Here is a 21,653-nt window from a genome sequence, read left to right as displayed (position 1 = left end):
AAAAATGTATTTTAATATATGCACACCTCAGATGAATGTTAAGTGCGGTGCATAAATTCTGTCCTCCTTGCTAAGCTAATGTATGATTGGACTTTGTTTGGATGTCCCTGGGTGGGTGTTGTGAGACAGCGAATGCCCACTTCTTTTTCAAAGAGACAAAAACACACACACAGATCAAAGCTCTACTCCGGACTCAGTTCACTAACCCCTGTGTGGTACTTGTGCGTGTGTGTGAGAGAGAGCTGCTGGTGAGTGTGTGATGACCAAAATGATTGGGCCTATTGGCACAAAATCTTTCTAATGTGAATGCAAACTTTGTAGGACTTATATTTGTCAGCTTGGTCTGTGTATATTTTCAGGATGCCGAAATATGGTCATGAAGTGTCAGTGGAGGAGAGAAAAATAGCTTTGACCTGTTTTTGAGTGAAATGGAAGCTTGCTGGTCTACCTTTCATATAACTTTACATAAATTTCTACAAAATGAAATGTATTCAAGATGGAAAAATTGTATATTTTTTAAAAATTGTTCAGGTTCCAATGAAGTTACAGCATCATTATCTTTGACTTCCACCTGCTACTGGCCCTTGGAGCACATTTCCATTAATACTTCGCCATCTAGTGGCCAAACAGAGTCATCACCATTTACTGCAGGTGATGAGGGACAATTTTGCATGGAAGTGAGATCTTTTTAGTCAAGTAACAAGTGATTTATAGTTCACCCAAATTGCATGACCAAATTTATAAAGATGAAAATCACCCTAATCCTGATTACCCCAGCCCTCAGCGAGCCATTTCACAGCAGTAACAGATTGTACACAAGTTATAAGTTACACTCTTGTGTTTTTTATGTTTGAAATTTGCTGATGGACTCACATAAGTATCTTTCTTCAGCTACGCATTCCTAGAGCATCAGCTCAGCAGTTGTTATTCTGCTTTGTGTTTGTTGATTGTGAGGCCAAAATTGTCAGAGCTCTCCCTGTTGATTGGCTGCAATAGAGGTCATAAACTACACCTCCATAATATAAACGTATGGAGTGGAGGACCAACTATAAAATTAAAACTCATATTAAGTAATTTAATAATAATCAATGATAATGTCCAAATGCTGTTTATATATATATATATATATATATATATATATATATATATATATATTTTTTTTTTTTTTTTTTTAATTTATTTATTTTTAAAGGGTTAGAAATATTACTCTGTTGTAACAACTCATTGCAAAGGCCCAACTCTTGTAAATGAAAGATATTAGCTGTCTCCTATTTCAGAGGTGGAATATGAAACTACAAAGGTTAAAGACAGTCACATTTAGTAAGTCAGTATCCCTTTAAGGAATCAAACCTCGCTTTAAGACAGTCATTTATTGAGGCACTTGACACAAGCCATGGAATGTACAAATCAAACACAACAAATCCAACGTGTTTTTTTTTCACATTCTTGCTTCTGTAAACATGATCAAGGTACATTCTGACAGTTAATCCACATTTTACTGCCAATATAACAACATGTAAGAAAACTACCTTTTCAGTAAGTGTACAGCTTACAACCGCTTCACAAAGTGTACAAAAAACAGCAGTGGAGCCAAATACAAAACTATTAGCTGACCTTCAATACAGTCACTCCTCAGTTATGAAAGGTGCACATTGGTCTGTTTCACATAAAGTGTGTCAGAGGTAAGGAAACTGTGGATGAGGCATCTAAAGTCTATGTAGCAGCACAAAAACACTTCTCTGCTTCAGTAAACAGATCATAATTCAGTAAATACAAATACATATTCTTTATATTCAGCAGGTATGTGCACAGGCAGTCCAAATTTGCACTTTGGCTTATGAATAAAAAAGGACGTAAAAATGGATATTGTATTATAACTTTAATATAACTTCAATTTAACTTTTATTTAAGCTACCAGAAAATCCCAGAACACTGTGTTTTGTATTTTGGTACAGAATTTGTGGTCTGTGTTAATTTTGGGACCTACTTACAAATGTCTGTGCACATTCCTGCTTCGTTAAAACAGAAAAAAAAAACATCTTTTATCAGATGTGTGACAGTGGATAAGGCTGCTGCTGGGCTACTGTTCATTTAATGAGGTTTGAATGTGAAAAGCTACAGCTTCAGTTTGGAAGCTTTGAGATGTTCACACGCCCTGATGTCCAGTGCTGGAGCCAGATAAAAGCAACGTTCAGAGTAAACAGCTGGCTCAGCTGGAGCTCACATCGGTCCAGGGTTTGTGTTGGTAAGGCTGTTTTGAAAGGAGTAGTTCACCAAAAAGCAAGTTTATTCTGCTTCTCAAACACTTCAGATATGTCTTCTTATCATCTATAATCATAAGTTATTTATTTGTTTAAAATTTAGAGTTTTATCAACCTGAGAAGAAGTTTTTTTTTTTTATTATAAAGGTAACTCTTACTGTGGGTTTTCTTTATACTCTTGGATGATTGAGGCAACTTTAAAACAGCCAAGTAGCCAAAAATGAACAAAATTTAGGAAAAAAACACAGTATTTCAATTGAATAATTAAATAAGAAGAATGTAAATGATGTTTTTGTTGGCATGGTCCACATTTCTTAGTGCAAAGGGGCTACACAGGAAGAAAAAAATACAGTAGTCTGCTAGAAATAAACACACAGGAGTTAAATTGACATCTGCCACCACTCAAAAGCCACATCTGGAGATTTCTTGACTGTTATGTGTCATTCTGTAAGCGTATTTGGTGTTAATGTTGTTGACTAGTCTGTGGCCATGTTGTCACATTTTCTCCCTTCATGCTCTGAGATCTTTTCTATCAGATCACGGTCATATCTGCCAGTTTGGACAGATGCAGATGTAAAAACACCATCTTTAATAAACATGTGTAGATTTACTCTGTTAGCCTGTTAACCAGTCCCGTTCTGTGGGGTGAGGCTCTCCCAGGGACAGATGATCTCTTTGGTTCCCACTCCTCCTCCCCTAGACACAGCTCTGTTTTCCTCCTCCTCATCCTCTGACTCTATGGGGTAGATGCGACACTCAGGAGGGATGTCCACTTTAATCTGGAAAAAACTGTTGAGAACAAATTCTCTTAAAGCACCAGTCACTCAGGGTGATCTTAATAGAAGCACAAGGTTGCTGATGTGAGTCCTCATAACATCTTAGTTAGTTTTATAAAAGATTACAGAGTGGAGGTTTCATTTAATTTCTTTTCTGTTTGATGTTTTTTCAGTGTTACACTCACTTGCCGATCCTTCTGGGCGGAGCCTGACTCGGCTGATCCGGGCTGATTGGTTGAATCCTGCTGCTCGCCCCAGCAGATGAGTGGCATTTGGGCGACAGGCTGGCAAACATATTTGACGGGGTGCAGCCTCGCTTCAGCAAACGGCGCAGGGACAGAGCCATGCGAGACTTGGACACATGACCCACCACCGAGGCTCGGGTCCCAGAGTTCCCCTCGCCTTCGCTGGGCTCTGCTCGCCTGTCTGACGCTGATGTGCTGTCCAAGGCCAGGCTGATGGGGGACGGACAAACCGGGGTGTTGGTGAGAAAAGGGAGTGCGGGCGAGGCGTTGGAGGAGGGGAAGTCAGTGATGCCAGAGTAAACGGCGAGGTGGGGGACAGGAGTGGTGAAGCGGCACAGCTGTGAGGTCAAAGGTCAACAGGTACAGTGTCAAAACAATTAGGGAAAACAGGGATACTTCAACATTTTCTTGAATCACTTCCTGTACAAACATTTCATAGAGAAGAAAAGGTGAAATGTAGAATGAGGAAAATGTATAGAAACTAAAGAGAATGACCACAACATGATCACGATTACTGAATGAAGACTCAGGACAAACAGACAAACATGAGGTGATTTGTTGATGCTTTATTTATTCACGATGACATACAGAAAAACAAAAACATACAAAACAGTGCAGATGCTGTTTGAGCGAAGATGGATAATTATATGCCTTCATTTTAATGCTAACAGCTGTGTGCACAATTATAACATAATGCAATGAAAAGCATTACAGGCTAGGTTTTAATGCCAAAACAATGACACCTAAAAGCCTCTCAGAGTCACAGGAAACCTGTAGTCCGTAGTTTGTTTGCTGGTAAGACCCTGAAATAACATTTCAATACTTATGCTAAAATATACAACTGAATAGAATAATTCAAGCGATAACTATCTCTTTGTGGGACGGGAAGGAGGAGGCACCTCCTTGCCCTGCTTGCTGAGTTTGCTCATAACCTGAGTGATGTCAACACTGGCCGCCATCTTGGCCTTCTGCTCCAGCTCCTGCTGGCGGAGGACGATGGGGCTGAGACTGGGCCGTCTGTTCCTCGCGTTCTGCTCCAGCTGGGCTTGACTGAGAGAAAAGGAGAAAGAGACAAACAAGTGATGGAGGGGAGTGTGGGTAAAGGAAGACCAAGTGAATCTGAGCCATCACTCACGTGAACTTGTGCTCTTCGGGGCATATCGCCTTCTTTAACGTCTCCTTGAATACCTGGGACTTCATGTATCGGCCGTATGAGTCCTACAAAACACACACAAACTCAGACTAACTAAAGCTTGTGGATATCTCGTTCTTAAAACTATCTCTGTGGGTGTTTTCTGACCTTCTTCATGAGCATGTAGATGTGCGTTTGAGCCGGGTCCAGCACATATCTATGTGGGTGTTTCAGACCTTTGACTGTAACTTCCATCGTCTTTCCATCAATGTTGATCCAACGAGGAGCTCCACGAGCCAGGAAAGTCCTGGGATCAGAAAATTAAGAATAGAAAGGCTTAAACAATGGCGTCAGTGGTGGTAAACATGATGGGGATGCAGTATGAATGCAAACATTACTTGTAGATCTGCTCAGCTTTCTCCCTCACTGTCGCAGCAGTACCCCATTTTAGATCTTCACAGCCTTCCCAGAATGCCAAGTTCTCACCTGACAGGATCAAAATGAAATAGTAAACAATAATACTGCTTTTTAGCTGCATCTAATGAATCAAAAGTAAACATGAGCATCATACCACTGAATTCTTTCTTCAAGAAGAGTCTGAAATCATTTCGTCCACGAGGGTCCGACAGCAGCTCTCCGAAACTGAACGTCCACCTCTCCACACGCATCTTAGTTGGTATTTCCACACTGTCAGATAACCACAGAGGACGAAGTACATGAAAATCAATTCAGCGTTTGACCTTCAGTTGAATCTGCCTGAATAAAACATAAATAATGCATCCTCCTCGGCTGACTCACTTGGGCATGCTCATGGTCCAGTACGTGACGTCGTCTGTGAGCCAGGGGTTGCTGGGAAGACACTTGGAGAGGAATGGGTCGTGGCTGTTGTAGGTAGCGCAGTACTTCACCAACCTGTGAGAGGAGGGGAGAGAAACTGAGCTGGAGGAAGGTGAAATCACTAAAGTCCAGGTCAAGAACTCACAACTAAACAGGTTACTGATATGATTTGAGACAAATACAAGCAGAATTGTAATATGACAGAGTAGCTTACGCGCCAATCGACACAGATGACTTCACTCTGGGCCTCATGATGGCCTGCTGGGTGAAGATCATCTACAGGGAGCAGAAAAGAAAAAGCAGCTTAAAAAATGTCTGTTGACACAACTTTTGAGCAAAGATTTAAAAAGGGCTGAAAATGCACTTACAACTTTCTCGTAGTAGGTTGGAGTTTTAATCTGGGAATGAAAATTTTAAAAAATGTATTACAGATTAATTCACATTCAAAAGAAGTTCAATAAATAGTGGCAATAAGAAAAAATAAGGAGGAAACTGGGCTGAGGGAACCTTATAAAACCCACCAAAACTCTTTGGTGTGAAAAATCAAGCATTTCAAAAGTTTTTCTGATTTTTTGTGTTATAAGTTAGAATGATGTTTTTTCTTGGGCAAATGTTCAGAATGGTTCTTGCAGTTAAACCAAAAGAAATACGTTTTCAGAAATTCATATTTCTGAATATTAGAGTGCAGACACAAGCTAACTTTTTACAGTGAAGCTGAGACCTACCTGAAAAAAAACTGAAACATACTGCCAGAAATCTCCTCTCCGATCTTATAAATTAAAAGACAGTGATTAATTTGGTTTCAAATCTGCAACTTTTGGCACTCCTTTTGATCTGAACAAAAGTAAATAATCCAACACAAAATTCTTTGTGCTAGCAAGTATATTATCAGGCTTGAGGTTTGTACGCTAGTGCGGACTGAAAAACATCCCTCATGCCCATTGTAAGACCTAAACAGTGCCCTCTGCAGGCACAAAGATGAGCTGCGTTAAATCACTGGAGTTACATCCAGAGGCTGGAATAAGGTTTGAATTTAGGTTAGATTGAGGATTTCTCACAATGTTATTTGTAGTCAGGGTTAGGGTTTGGACAAAGGGAATGTATTATGTTGATAGCAAGGTGGTGGTGTGTAGGTGTTAAAAGACCAAATACAAAAGAGAGCCATGGGAAAAGCCTGTAGGAGAGAAGAACACAGAAAGGAAAAGAAGGAATCCATGTTAGTAAAAGATGAGTTGGATAATGAAACAGGAGACAGGATGAAGAAAGAGAAGAAAGGCCGCCTACATATACCACACCTGGATTCATGCATAAAATCCTCTTACTGAATATAAGCTGATCAACAGGATTTGTGTTCATAAAGGTCAGGCAGACACTCACCGGTTACCTCCTCTGCATTGGGATCTATTCGTCGATCCAGACCATAGTCCATGCCGCTCACTGTCCCTGGCTTCACATAAAAACAAACACAGACGTCAAAAAATGTGTGAAGGGTTGTTAATGAAAGCAGAAGGCCGCTTTGTGAAGCGAAACAAAAGCTGCTAATGTCACACTTTTTCCCGACCAACTGGACAAGATGACGAGTTGTGGGGAAAGTGTGTCTCTAAAAATTGGCAAACTTCATTAATCTGTACTCGAAAATGTTGACATATCTCTGTATATTTCAATCCAGCTTCTTTACAGTATGCGTGAATACAGAAATGTGCAATTTAGAACAAAGCATTTGTTGCTGCAGGCTGTATACATGTCGTTTTCTGCTGTAAAAAAGACGGGCTTTTTAACATGAGTATTAATGGGATTCTTTGGATTTTGGGGGCAGCCTCTAGTGGACACGTGGGGAACTGCAGCACTACTGCATCAGAAGTGCAATCTGCTGTTCAGTCTCATGTTAAACTGAAAAGACACAGGGGGATCCTTGATCTTTCAGGAATCCTGAATGACCTCCACTCCCTGAGGACACAGGGTGAAACTCAGACTCTCATGTTGCCAGCACAAGGTGCAAATGATGGCACTACTTTCTCCTACGCAGTGTGAAATATTAATCAGCCATGCCCTTTTCCTCTGACTGGACATGCACTGGTAATGAGGCGTCATGGGTGGAGATAATTAGATACCCTGGGAAGTAAGAAGGTGGAGTGCAATTTATTTCCAGACCTCTATGTCTGCCTTCACTTAACTCGGAAGAATGTGAAGCTTCGTCCTGTATGTATGCTGTGAGTCTGATCAATATCAGTGGTGCATTCTTACCGGCGGTCTGTGAACCACCCAATACGCTCTCTCCTGGCACTCAAACACCACACGGTCCGGTTTCCTCCTCTCCTTTGCAGCCCTGGAGATCACAAACCAAAGCATTGTAACACTTTCATGATCTAAAACTCGATGAAGACTTTTTTTTCTTTCACTCCCACCTGTACTGTTCTTTCGCTTGCATCACGATGAAATCCCATTTATGATTCATCCACTTATGAAGGCGGTTGTACTGCTCCTAAGGACAGTAAATAACACCTGAGAAAATGTCAGCACTCAAGATTCCTCACGTGGCGCTCTGTTTGTGTTGTTCTCACCTGTTCGTGCAGCTCCAGGAGTCCTTTCTTACGTATGTTTCTTTTCGCCAGGTAGATCGCTGCAGTATGAAACAGAGCGTTAACTGAAGGACAGGAGCATTGAGTATGTGTAGTTAAATGTGTTTGCTCACCATAATCTGTATCCTCAACAGGCCACTGCTGTGTGGGCCAGAAGTATGGCGTCTAAAAATGGACAAAAAAGACATCTAGTCAAAATTGGCTGAGTTAGATTTGCTTCCTAAAGGCTTAAAAATCCATCTACCAATCAAAGGATGCTGAAGAGATTAAACAGTGGTAAAAATAATGACTAAATTCATCCTTAATTATCTCCTCAATAGCTACTCTGTGCTTAATTCAAGAGAGGCAGTTCTGAAAAATGCAAAGAGAGAAGTCTTTGTTTGCAGCAGCACCATGGTTACTCACCAAGCTTCATCAAGTAAGTCAATATAATTAGAGAGTCTTTAACAGCTTATTAGCATTTACATCAACATCAAGCTTTGACCGACTGAGGAAAAGAGTAACACCACTTGGGTTTGATTATCAAAGTTTTAAAAAGTGTTCACCTGGAAGCGATAGAGGGATGCATCTGGCTTGATCACTAAGCGTTTGTGGTCTTGGATGGGGTAGATGTATCCCAACGCCACCAGCATGGAGCCAAAATTCCTTGCCTCTGAGGATCAACAGAGAGAAGAGGATTCATTGATATTCTCCAAAACTTCTACTTTTTTATTCAAAAGGATGCTGTGTACCAGATGAACCACATTAAATGACTAATTTCTCACCTTGTGCATCTATTTGGAGTCTCTCAGCTAGCCAAGCAATTATGTCTTCACCTGAGGAGAAAAGACAGAAATAGTGAGGCAGAGGTGACAATATATGCACCGCTACTTACTGCAAAAGAAGCTCTGATAACAAACGTCAAGAAAAAAGGCTTTTTAGTATGTGTAGGTGAGTAAACAGGAAGTGAAGTGTGAGCATTCAAATGTCAGTCCTCCCTCTGACACACTGGAGAAAATCTATATCTCTATCTATAGCCATAACGTGAGGGCAGATGGAGGAAGAGAAGGAGGAGGAAGAGGAAGAGGAAGAGGGGGAGAACGGGTTTGTCAAGTTAAAATAAAAGGAAAGAGAAGAGGAGAGGAGAAGAAAGGAGGTCAAGGTGAGTAGAGGGAGGGAAAGGGCAGAAGAAGATAAATGAGGGAGGAAAAAAAGAAAAGGACAAGAGAGGAAAGACAAAGATAAGAAAAACTACAGAAGAGATAAAAATAAAGCAACAGGAGAAAGGAGGAGTTTCAAGAAAAATTTGGAATTTGAAAAACTTAGTTAAAGGACAAAACAATAGATTGAAAATGAAAGATAAAGGAGGGATGGGAACAGGAACTGAAAAGAGACAAGAGGAAAGAGGAAAGAAAAAAATGTGAAAAATAGAGAGAAGAAGGCAAGACAGAAAAGAAGATGAGAAGAAATAGGGGACAAAAAAGGAGAGATGTGGAGTGGATAGCAGAGGAGGATAAAAAAAAGAGAAGCAGTGTGCATGTTTCCTCAGTTTTATTCATTCAGCTGTTTTTAATCTGCCTGGATTCAGAGCTCAGAAATGACGTAACAGTCTGGGTTTCCTCTTTCCTCCGCCTCACTCTCTCCTTCTTCTTCTTCCTTCTGTTTCTGCCTCTGTTTCTTGCTCTTTTCCTCTTCTCACCCCCTCAACAACCATCCTCTCCCTCCTCTCCTCTTCCTCCTTCACCTCCTACTCCTCTCTCTCCATGGTTCTGAGACCGCGGGTGTTGTCATGGAGATTTAATCTGTAGCTCTCGAGTTTGTGGACTCCAGAGCGCCGGTATCTTCCACTGAGACTATGCGGGTACAATCATTCAACCAGTGACCGAATTACATCAAGTCTGTGATACTATGTGTGTGTTGAGGTGTGTGTTTACCTGTGATAGCATGCGGTATAGTTGTGATGACAAGTCTTTGCGGCTGTGACTTAACTCCTGTTTTGGGGTCCTGCATCTCAAGTATCATCTTCTCTGCCTGCAAAATGAGGAGAGTTCACATCCATGACAAGTGGCCTTCAGTTAAACTTGCAAGTAAAACCTCTTGTTAGACAAGGCTGGGTATTTAAGTCCCCAAACCAAGCTTTAAGACCACATTGAAGCAGTGAAAGAGGTTAGATCAACCATTTGTTTTCTGCCCTGATCTCTTGGCTTTTATTTAGCTTGTGTGGGTGGTGTGTGGTGAGTCACTGCCCTGTAAACTATTTTTTTCTCACTTCTCATATCAGTTAATCCCACACAGCCTCCACAGCAGATCCTGTGCACAGCTCAGGTGAGTAGTGGGAAACAGGGCAGGACATTTATTCAGTTTGCATGTGAGACGAAGAGAGGCCTGTGTGTGCGCAGATGACTCCCAGGTCTGTTTGAAGTGGCCTTGTGCTTTGAAGTCATCCTGGAGAGGCCATAAGCTCCAGGCTGAGACGGGCCAAAGTGGGCTTTTATGGACCATAACACAAAGTTCTCCTAGGAACAAGCTCTCTGTGAGCACTCCCCCAGAATGTAGGACATAAGGAGTGCCACATCTTGTAATGGACTACTTTTTTGTAAATAATAGGGCTATTATCATAGTTATTCCCAGTTTCTTAGTTACATCTCTGTGATAAATACTGTGCTTCATGAGTAATCTAATTAGACATAAGATGATGAATCGAAACTGATTGTGTTTGCAGTGCACAGGGTCTGGATTAACTTCCCTCCAGTGGCTGGTTGTTATAGCTGGACACACTGATACTGATCCAGGCTTAATGCTTATTAACCAAAATGACCTTATCGCTGTGAAAAGGTTTCAACAAAACAGAATTTAACATTTGGTTTGACAGAGAGAATGGAATTAAATCAGCATGACATATCAATGTTTTAATGGCTTCCTTAGCATTTATCAGATAGATTGTTGTGAAATGTCATCATCTTAAATTCCCAAGTGGGTTTCTTCCATTTATTATGGCAGATTTCTTACTTACTAAGTTTGTTTTTCATGAAAGGACATTTTTTCCATAATGTACCTGCAAGCTTTTGCTACAAACATTTACAAAACAAACACATCATGCGCTGTTTCTATGGAAATGCAATAAGAGCCATGGCTTTAAGATATGCGAGGTTGCAGACAGCCTAATCATTGGGTTGGATAACCCATAGAACTGACCTATCATAAGGTGCGTCTGCAGGTATTGTCTAAAAACCTGAGCAGCATCCCTGATGTAAAAAGAAAACCTACCTTCTTGAGACAAGCCATCCGTGGTCGGTACCTCTGTCCATGGTCACGAAGAGCGTTTCTAATGGTCATGTTACTGCTGCTTTTCACTCACTCACGCACATTCAAACACTGTCACTGACGCCTATGAGCTTTCTGTGTGTCGTGTGGAGATGCCAAAGGGAAGTCCAATGATCTATACTGATGCTGCATTCAAGTGTTTGAAATGAAGTCATATATTAAGAGTCGGAATTTGTAAATATGTCGGTGGATTCTGATATTACCCATTAAAGTCAATGTTATAACTTTAATCACTTACTAAATTCCCTGGCAAAATTAATGTCGTATTTATAACAAGATAGTATGTGCACGTTTAAAAGACTACCTCTGTTTATTTCTAACAATAGCTATACAACTGAAAAAAACAATGCAGAAAACAAAAACGATACCTAATATTTTTATTTAAAACACGTAAAACTGTTTTAAAACTCCCAAATAAGACTCTACACTGGAAATCTCCACCGTGCAATTTGCATTTCAAACTGTATTGTTCCTTTGAAAACCATCTTATAGTTATCTAAATATTTCCAACAACCCGTGAACGCCTCGTAACCAATGGGAGGGAAAATAACCAATCAGAATGCAGCTTTCTTCACAGGCAAAGCGTGTTACGCAATTCTAAAGCCAAGCCACCAGAGGGCGAAAAAGTATCACTAGTCAAATAAATTTCCCTGATTTATTTTATCTAAACTCTTGCTTTTGCTATTTTTTTGTGATTTCAAACTAGTACTGTAGCTACATTTAATTGCATGCTCGTGTTTAAAGGTGTTCTGTACTATTTTTGAGCCGTTAAGGGCAAAAGATAAGTACCCTCATAGACATTTTCCTGTAAAAATGATTTGGGTGGGTCAGAACAAACGTACATGGTGGTAAAATGTTATTTAGTGGTATAAACACTTAAAATAAGCCAGTAAAGATTGATGGTAAACAGTCAGCAGCACTACTTCCTGAGTTTAGGGAAGGGGCTTGGTCGCGTGTCTGCGCCTCGTGAACGCGCATCAAATTAGCATCGATGAAGTTTGTGCGAACATGGCGGATTTCCTGCCGACCAGGTCCGTGTTAAAAGTTTGTCTACCCGTCTGCCTGCTTAACAGCGGCGAGGTCGAACAGCTCCGAAAGTCCAAGGAGATCGACAGATGTCTCTCACGGGAGAAAACGTACGTGAAACGGCTGGTGAAGATCCTGCTGCTCGGCGCTGGCGAGAGCGGCAAGTCGACTTTCCTCAAACAAATGCGGATCATCCACGGCCAGGACTTCGACCAGCATGCCCGAGAAGACTTCAGAGCCACTATTTACAGCAATGTTATCAAAGGTAACCTCACTGCTAACCCCTGGTACTGTAGGAGATAATATTCTGTGTTTATCTGTGTGTAAAAGGCGTTTAAAATGGCTGGGAAAGTTTCCACATCTGTTTAGCAGCTCAGGGCTGGGTGAGAGGACACATAAACACACTACATCTGCTGTCGGCACACCCATATCAACCGTTACTGCTCAAACCTCCTGATTTAGACTTTTTAACTGTGGAGCTATAATGAATGAAATATCTTTAAAGTGTATCACATCCACTGGATATAGGCCAGCTATTCGAAATAGCCAAAGGCAGGTTTTGTTGCTCAATAACTAAGCCATGGATGTAAGCAAGCTAATGGAGGGTGAACCCACCAGTCAGTGTGCTGTAAGGTGTTCCTGTTTGACCACTCTTTGTATGTACTGGGAGTTGTACACTAAATAACAGACATTTCTCACAAAACAAATATAGTTTTAAGTAAACAAACTACTTAAATAACACCAGCGGTCTAAAAAATAACGTTAAATGACTTAAGAATGAGGTCCAATCCACTCTGTAATGTTTTTAGCTTAAGACAAATTCAGTTAAATTCAAAGAGCCTCTTTATCCCCTGGGGGTAATTGGTTTTGAGCAGCTTGTCCAAGGGGATATTAATAAAACAGTGATGAATTAAAGACATTAAATTACATTTAAGTGCAAAAATTAAAATTAACTGTGATTTTGAGCAGCTAACGAACCGATTTACTGAATAAGAGTAATAAGAGCATCAGTCTAATAACTGGATAAATGTTGACAAAGGATTAGTCTTCCAACAGACAATAGTTGAGGTCTAGAGATGATAAAGCACTAAATTCACAACTTAACAAGCACCATTATTAACATTTGGATTAAAAATACATACATCTGATGTCTCTCTTTGTTGTATACAGAAGCCTTAAGTGGACAAGCATCCATACATTTAATTTACTCCATTTTTGTGAGATAAAAACGAATTTTTGATCATTTTCTCAGCATCTCCTTTTTTCTTTGTTGAACAATTGTTACTTTGATCATATTTTGATCCATCCGAGCAAAATCTGGATATGCTGGATTAGTAGATATCATCTCAAACTTGTTTTTTTTTTATCTCCTTAACTATAAGATCATTTGCTGACGATCTAACAGGTCACCGTGACAGGAGATTTTTCAACTAGCTTTTTGAAAGCTTCATGGGTGCAAGAGCTAACTGCCGAGCCATATTTGCACCTGAGGAGCTAACTTCTTGTAGTGGAAGACTAATTCTAAAATAAATGGATATTTGTCCACTTAGAGTTTCAGTGCTTTACCTGATGATTTAGCATAAACTCTTGATTGGTTGTTAGCTCACCAAAAATATGCAGTTTATTGATTTTACCTTGCATTATGATCTGTTGTGTTCTATTAATGTCTTTCTAACTGTCTGTAGATTTCATAACACACTCTGATTTATCAATATGTTAATTGTAATCCTTATTTACTGACACAAACCAGCTCATATGACACCATTGCTCTGTTCATGTGCCCTCCTCTGCTCTCTCTTCCACTTTGGGTTTCATCCTCATTTTCTCTGTGCTTTCTAACTCTGATTTTCTTACTTCCTTTTCAGGTATACGAGTGTTGGTGGATGCCCGGGAGAAGCTGCACATCCCCTGGGGTGACCCGGACAACCAGCCACACGGAGACAGCCTCATGGCGTTTGACACAAGGTCGGCTAAAATGGTGAGCGGGCAGCTGGAGACGTCGGTCTTCTTGCGGTATCTGCCGGCCATCAAAGCTCTGTGGGCAGACTCGGGGATACAGAACGCATACGATCGTCGCAGGGAGTTCCAGCTGGTAGGTGGACGAACACAAACACGGCTGAAAAAACACTCTAATGAAGCAGTTTCTGTGAGAGCGCACAGATGATTAAAACTTTTATTCTAGTACACACCTCTCACATACCACTAAATCAGTGTTTAGGGGATTTCTCAAAATTTGTGGGCATTTCAAGTTAGGGAAACTACATGAAAATAGAAAGTGAAACTTCTAGATCCATCCTCCCTTCCTCTCTCTGTCTGTCTCTCTCTCAGTTAGTGGAGCGGTCAGACATGTGATTGAGTCAACTTCCTGTTTATACCTCTCCCACTCCTTATGTCTTGGCTGTCAGCGCACATGTTTTAACACACTGACGTTTACCCCAGATCAACAGCTGTGCCGTTCACACGTCCCTTACTCTGGGACTTTTCTGCGCCCTTATTTTGATGGGGAATACTCCCACTGCCTGCTGAGATTTTAAAGTCACTTCTGCTGCCTTTTCAGGTTTCATTTCATGTAGCTGTCAGGTCATGTGATGCACAGCTTTTGCAGGCCTCCCTATAAGTAGAAAGTGAAGAACACACTTCTGCAAGTTTCTTTCAGTTATGACAGAAAAGTTTTTCTGAGAGTTGCATAAGGCCAGAGTGTTCTGAATGGCGTTTTGTTAGCCTCTCACACACTTGCTGGTGTGAGCAGGTTATGCAGACAGAAAAGGAGAATAAAGGGTGATCAGAGCTGGAATGTTGATCTGTAGTTAAACAGCTTTATGCTTACAAACAGAGCTCTGGCTCTCCCGTTTGCTGCACAAACACTCGGCCCTTAAGTTACACAAGTTGAGGGACATACACCGAGCACTTAGGACTTAAACTTGCTTTGTTTTCACATGGATTTATATGAAAATGTATGAACAGGGGGGTGTTTGAAAATGTTTTAATTACTGCAGTAGAGCAGTTTTTTAAATCTTGAGCTCTAATAGAAAAAATCTGCAGTTTTAAAGGAGACTATTGGTTCACTTAAGTGCAAAACTCAGATGAAGTCTTTGGAAAATATAATATTAAAAAGTAATCAGCAAAACCAAACATGCATATATGTGTCCAAAAAGTAAATATATATATATATATATATATATATAATTTCAATGTTCATAATTAAAATTATCTAAGCTTATGGACATTGAGCTTGTTGACATGCATCAGCACAACAGCCAACAATGTGTCACACTCTGACGCCAGAGGCAGATGGTTATCTGTGTCTTACAGCAGCTTCATCAAATCAGTGTAACACCAGCACGCTCCTCCACAGATCTGCTGATTCAGAGGTTTTAACGGCAGGAGGAGTCACCTGTTCACAAACTGACTGACTGACTGACTGAAGGTTTTATGGTTAAAGCTGAGAGAAAATGTCAGCGGGGAGAGAGAAAGATCAGCAAGTTGAAGTGACATTTTAAGAGGAACTTCAATGAGTGATGAGCAAAACTTGAAATACACCAAATTCCTCAGCTCATTTTGCCGAGAGGAAGATTCATAGAGAAATACAAAAAAAACACTGAGAACTAAACTAACTAAGCTGAGAAATGTCTGCTGAGCCAGAAATATGTCAGAATTTGAACTAAAATGGAATCTTGATGTGTTTCCAATTGGAAGTTTTGAACTTCATATCTATTTTCTGACTACTAACTCACGGAAGAAGAAAACAGGAAAAAGCTGGGTGACAATTTAATTAACAAAACGAAGCTGCAGACATTTACTCCGCGGGACGTGTGTAGGAGAGGAGTGAGAATGTTTGCAAAAGGTCTGATCAACAACATTTTGGTGCTAGGTCTACCAAAAATTAGGGATGCACGATATTGGATTTTTGTCGATATCCGATATGCGGATATATCGAAACCCCTTTTGGCCGATACTGATAATCACAAGTTTGTTTGTTTTTTTCACTGTAAAGAAAGCAAAGTCTATCCTGTACTGGAATTTATATGTTACTCTAATTGTGAAGGTCTTATTTGTGTAAGAAACACACGTAAAACAAGACAAAAAACATTTGATTTTACCATAAATAAGAAATGTATTATTTTTTCAAACTCAAGACATTCAGTATTGAAATACAGAAAAATAATTTCTTAAGATCACATGAACTTTAAATGTACAATGCATTTTTAAACATAACCAAGTTGCATTCGATTATTTTAGAGCTACTGTAACAACCTGGTGACAGACACAGAGCTCTGCAGTGCAAATAAATGAAGTGCTACATTTTATTTAAGGAGCTTATTTTTCAGATGGAAAATAATAATAATCCTAACTGAATAGCAACTTATCGGCTGTGCATATCGGCAGAAATTTTCATATCTGCCGATACCGATAAACATGTTTTTAAGCTTTTATCAGCCGATACCGATATTGTGCCGATAATATCGTGCATCTCCACCTAAGTGGAGTCGTCTTGCAAACTGAACACTGAACAGATTTTTTGTATTTACTGAATAAAGAAAGTTCAAAATATGGTCTGCATCCCTTCATCGTGAGTGAAACTTGATATTGATTCAAAAACCCAAAAGCCTCGACGTAAACCAAACAATTCAAGCACGCAGATATAATTGTGTTTGTGTTTGCAGAAACTTTATTTTTGATGCATCTTAGTCATGTGTCCTCAGGCCTGCTTGTAACTCTCATTAAGTCACCTGTACATATAAAAACAATCACACACACACACCTTCTGGTTTTGTGTTGAACAAAGGTCACATGGTTTGTCTTTTAAATCAGCCCTAAACACTTCCCATCATATTCTCATCTTTTTTTTTATCAGTGTTTGAAACAGGCTAACGATAAACCCATTCACTGTCATGCTGCTGATGTAATGTTCTGTTTCAGTTTCGCTCATATACTGCAGGCGTTGACTCGTCACACTCTGTGAATCCCCCTCTCTTACTCTTCTACTTCCCTTTTTTAATCAGACTGATTCCCCTCAATCTCAGGAATACCTTTCCACTCAGAAATTAACACCTTTACTCGAGCGTACCCTGAATACAAACGGGTAGCTTCTCTTGTCTTTGGCTGCAGTGAATGGCCACACCATTTTACCCCTCCCTTAGGTAGTCTTAGCTATACACACACATCCCACGTGCACACAAACACACACAGGTTTTTCAGGTCAGGTTAGTTTTTTAAAAAGATCAAAGGGTGAGTACAGACGCCTGCAGCTGAGAGACGAAGTGCTAACATACAGGATACAACCGAAGAATCACTTTTCTGGATTTGAATTTTATAACAAGGGTGCGGCTTTACTCAGTCATAAATACAAAATACATGCAAAGTATTCCTCTGAAAAGACACCATGTCATACACTCAATCCTCGTTTTGGTTTTTCAGTGAGTAGAGGAAACACACGCACACACACAGAGATGAAGGAATGCCTCTCAGTCCTGGCAGCCTCATGTCCGGGCTTGCACTGAAAGTGCATGAACAGGGACTGAAAGATGTGAAAAAAAAAGCTCCCCCACACACACAGTCACACTTATATGCAGCCACACTTCTGTGTACATCAAAGACACACTTTCAGACACATGTCACATGCAGGTCTGAATAGTTTGCATCTTGATTTAGCGACACACACGCTACAGAGTGAGAGAAAGAGAAAGTTTTGGAGGAGAAAACAAACAGATTACGTTTGTTTAAGCTAACGACAGAGTTTGCTTTATCAGTTCCAGACCTCAACAACAACAACAAACATTTTCCCGATGTTTATAGATCATTGTGTGCAGCTGCAAAGTGATCAGAAGTGACTGGATGTTATAAATTGTGCAGTATTAACAGAAATTCCTCCTCTGTCCTGTCGCAGGGTGAGTCAGTGAAGTATTTCTTGGATAATCTGGATAAGCTTGGCGAGCCGGTAAGTTGTTTCTGCCTGCACTGGTCGTTATAAACAGATGTGTACATGTTAAAGTAAAGACCGCAACATGTCCGGACAATTTAGGCTTAACTGTCGAAAAACTATAATCATTGTTTCTTAGATGCTGGAAATAAAGCATCTGGTAATTACTTCACCTGTCTACTTAAAACCATGTTAGATGGCTCCATCTGCCATTCATCATTTTTATTCAGTCTCTCCATCTTTGCACTTTTTTCACTTTTATGTGTTGAAGTTATTTCAGTAAAATTATTTATGGGAAATGGTTGCTGTGGTTTACCACATATAAATAATAAAATATTATGACATGTTATGAAAATAATGACCTGTTTGTCCTGCAGAATTATGTCCCCAGTCAACAGGACATCCTGCTCGCCCGAAGACCCACAAAAGGAATCCATGAGTATGACTTTGAGATCAAGAACGTTCCTTTCAAGATGGTGGATGTGGGGGGGCAGCGGTCGGAGCGAAGGCGCTGGTTCGAGTGTTTCGACTCGGTTACTTCAATCCTCTTCCTCGTCTCCTCCTCTGAATACGACCAGGTGAGAAAAAAAAAAACAAAATACACAAATCTGACTTTTCAGTTCTTTCTAAGACTTTTGCCTTTGAACTCAAAAACAAAAATAATGAATGAAGCTTTAAATTAAATATCAGTAAGAGGACTTTGATTAGAAGGGAATAAGATCTACAGCAGTAACTGTAAACTGAATCTCTCCATTTTCTTCACCAGGTGCTGATGGAGGACAGGCAAACCAACCGTCTGCGCGAGTCCCTCGACATCTTCGAGGCCATCGTCAACAACCGCGTGTTCATCAACGTCTCCATCATCCTCTTCCTCAACAAGACGGACCTGCTGGAAGAGAAGGTGAAGAGCGTTGCGATCAAGGACTACTTTCCTGAATACTCCGGGCCGGAGCACAGCCTGCCCGACATCCAGGCGTTCATGGTGGAGTGTTTCCGGGCTAAGAGACGCGACGCCACCCAGAAGCCCCTGTACCACCACTTCACCACAGCCATCAACACGGAGAACATCCGGCTGGTGTTCCGGGACGTCAAGGACACCATCCTGCACGACAACCTCAAACAGCTCATGCTCCAATGACCCCTGTCCATGTGTGAATGTAGAGGACCTGAACGGGGACAAACCACCCCCTTGCTCCTGACGAGGACACGGGAGAGACCAGCCTCAGAAGAATCCGATAGACGTCAGCGTTCTTCTCCAGCCGTTTTTATATTAGTTTTTACTCTCCTCTTTGAAGAGTTGGCCTTCTTGTTAGTCCAGGGTTTGGGAGGGGGACGAGTCAGTAGGGCAGACTGCCTGCAGATATAAAGAAAGACGTGCAGGCGGTTTGGATGTTGGAAAACATTTAATCTTTGCTGCTCTGTCTTGAGACTGTCCTCTGGCCTAAGCACTGAGACACACCAGGGGATTTCAACTCACAAGGTGCCGGTGCTGGCAGCAGTGCCCGGCTGTGGAAACCAGCAGAACATTTACAGAGGCAAACGGTTTCTAGACCAGATCTACAACAAAAACAGGAATGCTGAAATACGTACGTTCTTTATACATGTTTGCAAAAAACAGAGTCAATGTGACTTTAAGTCTGTATCCAAGCACTGAATTCATTTGGTCCAAAATCACTCCATTTTTCCAGTGCTGCTCTTTTAAAAGTTCTTCTACTTATTGATCATTCAGAGACTGCACAAGTGTTTTTTGTTTTTTTTATTTTGCACACAATTTCTGCCTCTTCCAATAAGAGCTACTGTTTCCCACTGGTTCCAGATCAGCAGCTTGTCTGGGGCTATGAACAGGTAAATGATGCTGATCATGCTCACAATGTTTGAGGATTTGGTGTGGAGGACAGCTCCAGCACTGGCACCTTGTTTGTGAAAAAGAAATTGTTAGTAATAGGGCGCAACCACCAGACTGAACCCACAATGCCTTCCTGTATGATGTCTTAAGGAGACCTAATCACTGTTTCTATCCTGCGTTTGTGCCTGTGTCAATCTTTAGCTGCCTTTAACAGTAAATTAATATGCAAGTTGTCCTTTATTTGATGTTTGGTTGTTTATAGGAAATACTTACCTTTGTTGGCACATTAGGCAGGTGTGCCCGCACGTGAACATGCAGTCCACTGTTTTCTCAGGGTTGAATCCAAACCAGCGTTAATGCTGATGTCATTGTTGGTGAAATAACTGAATAATCTGATTTTTCTCTGGGTGGCAGAGCAGTGAGACTCAGTCAGGCTTTAGTACATTGAGCTGGGTGTGTTTGGTACTGTATCCTGGCTTTGACCCCTGAACGTGGACCCAGAATCTCCCTCTCCCCTCTTTGTTCTCATCTCTGATTAGATGCCTCGTAAAGGGACACACCCCTGTTTGCCTGAATTATGAATGTCTGTTTATAGATGTACAGAAATTTGCTCTAGATTATCTGAATATACTGTAACCAACAATTTTATGGTGACATGTAAACTATCCTGTGAGAATATCTGTGTTGAGTTATAACTCCATGTGCCTCCCTAAATTCAATCTCCTGAGTTCCCTTTCCAAAATAATGTCTGAATTTGAAAAGATGTTGACAAAAAGCCACTGGAGTTGAGTTCTTTTGTGTTTTCTGTTGGGCCAATCTTTGTTAGAGGACAACTTCCAGGCACTGTTAAAATCTGTTTCTCTGCCAAATCACACCATGCTTTCTTGAAACCGCTCACGTTGACAGTCTGTAAAGCTCCCGTGAGCTTCAGTTTGCTTCCTGCCCTGGCTTTGTACATACTGTAATCTGTTGCCATGTAAATATTATTCAGGTTTAACTCCATATATGTAAATGGTTGTAGAAACGGCATTTTTCCCCCAATCTGAATGTGTTTCAAATCACTGCTTTTCCAATGAAGATGACTTTTTGATGTAGATGTATTTTGTGTAATTTTTTTCAACACCTTGTCGAAAATCATTCCTGTGCCAAGTTTCATGCCACTCTAACTCTTTCAATAAAATACACTTTTCTAATGAAAAAGACTCCTTTTTTGTGTCTCACACTTTCATAGATTGATTTTATCCTTACCCAAGAGAGATAATTTTTTAAAACCAAACAAATGGAAATTGTATTTCAATATCCAAAGCAGACTTAAGATGCAATTTTTTGCTATGCTTCTTTAGATATGTTAACTATGAAATATTTAGGATAAGAATATAACATTTTAAAATGTGTTTCTTATTTTAGATATGTTGCTAAGTCTGTGGATTTTTTATAGGTTAAAAATACATTTAATATTTATGAATCATATTTTTGGAGTTAAATATTTAAACAGTACAACAATAATGGATCAATTTAACAGGACAGAGTTACAGTGTAAAATCTGTGTCCAGAGTTTCTATAAATATGCAGGTTTAAGATTGACATTTTGGATAAAATGTAAAATTCAGTTAAGTTTTTTTAAGCAGACACAGCTGGTGCAATGACATAAAGTAAATGATTTATCTGTTGGTGTTCAGATTTAACTTAAAAAAGGGGGTTTGGTTTTTTAAACTGAATGCAAATTAT

The 21,653-nt window shown here is 40.3% G+C and overlaps 2 protein-coding genes across 2 annotated transcripts; one reads left to right on the top strand and one right to left on the bottom strand.

The window, feature by feature from the left end:
• Positions 1-1,372: 1,372 nt before the first annotated feature.
• Positions 1,373-11,266, bottom strand: LOC141785535 (regulator of G-protein signaling 9-like). The gene is made up of 19 exons (XM_074663889.1): positions 11,077-11,266; positions 9,744-9,840; positions 8,595-8,645; positions 8,376-8,482; positions 7,944-7,995; positions 7,813-7,871; positions 7,657-7,733; positions 7,496-7,577; positions 6,636-6,698; positions 5,620-5,649; positions 5,466-5,527; positions 5,213-5,326; positions 4,986-5,101; positions 4,813-4,900; positions 4,583-4,721; positions 4,418-4,500; positions 4,215-4,332; positions 3,223-3,620; positions 1,373-3,050 (listed from the first exon to the last, which is right to left on the bottom strand). The coding sequence occupies exons 1-19, from the start codon at positions 11,143-11,145 to the stop codon at positions 2,885-2,887; spliced, it is 1,971 nt and encodes a 656-aa protein (XP_074519990.1). The 5' UTR covers positions 11,146-11,266; the 3' UTR covers positions 1,373-2,884.
• Positions 11,267-11,767: 501 nt separating this feature from the next.
• LOC141784993 (guanine nucleotide-binding protein subunit alpha-13-like) lies at positions 11,768-21,100 on the top strand. The gene is made up of 5 exons (XM_074663032.1): positions 11,768-12,424; positions 14,025-14,251; positions 18,047-18,097; positions 18,457-18,657; positions 18,846-21,100. Exons 1-5 carry the CDS (start codon positions 12,142-12,144, stop codon positions 19,215-19,217), a joined length of 1,134 nt encoding a protein of 377 aa, XP_074519133.1. The 5' UTR covers positions 11,768-12,141; the 3' UTR covers positions 19,218-21,100.
• Positions 21,101-21,653: the final 553 nt, after the last annotated feature.

This window comes from Halichoeres trimaculatus, unplaced genomic scaffold, assembly GCF_033239565.1.
Source record: "Halichoeres trimaculatus isolate MK-OKI-2021-1 unplaced genomic scaffold, fHalTri1.1 fHalTri1_scaffold_23, whole genome shotgun sequence".
Lineage (NCBI taxonomy): Eukaryota > Metazoa > Chordata > Actinopteri > Labriformes > Labridae > Halichoeres > Halichoeres trimaculatus.
The sequence above is the reverse complement of the archived record's forward strand: the minus strand, read 5'-3'. Positions and strand labels throughout refer to the sequence as shown.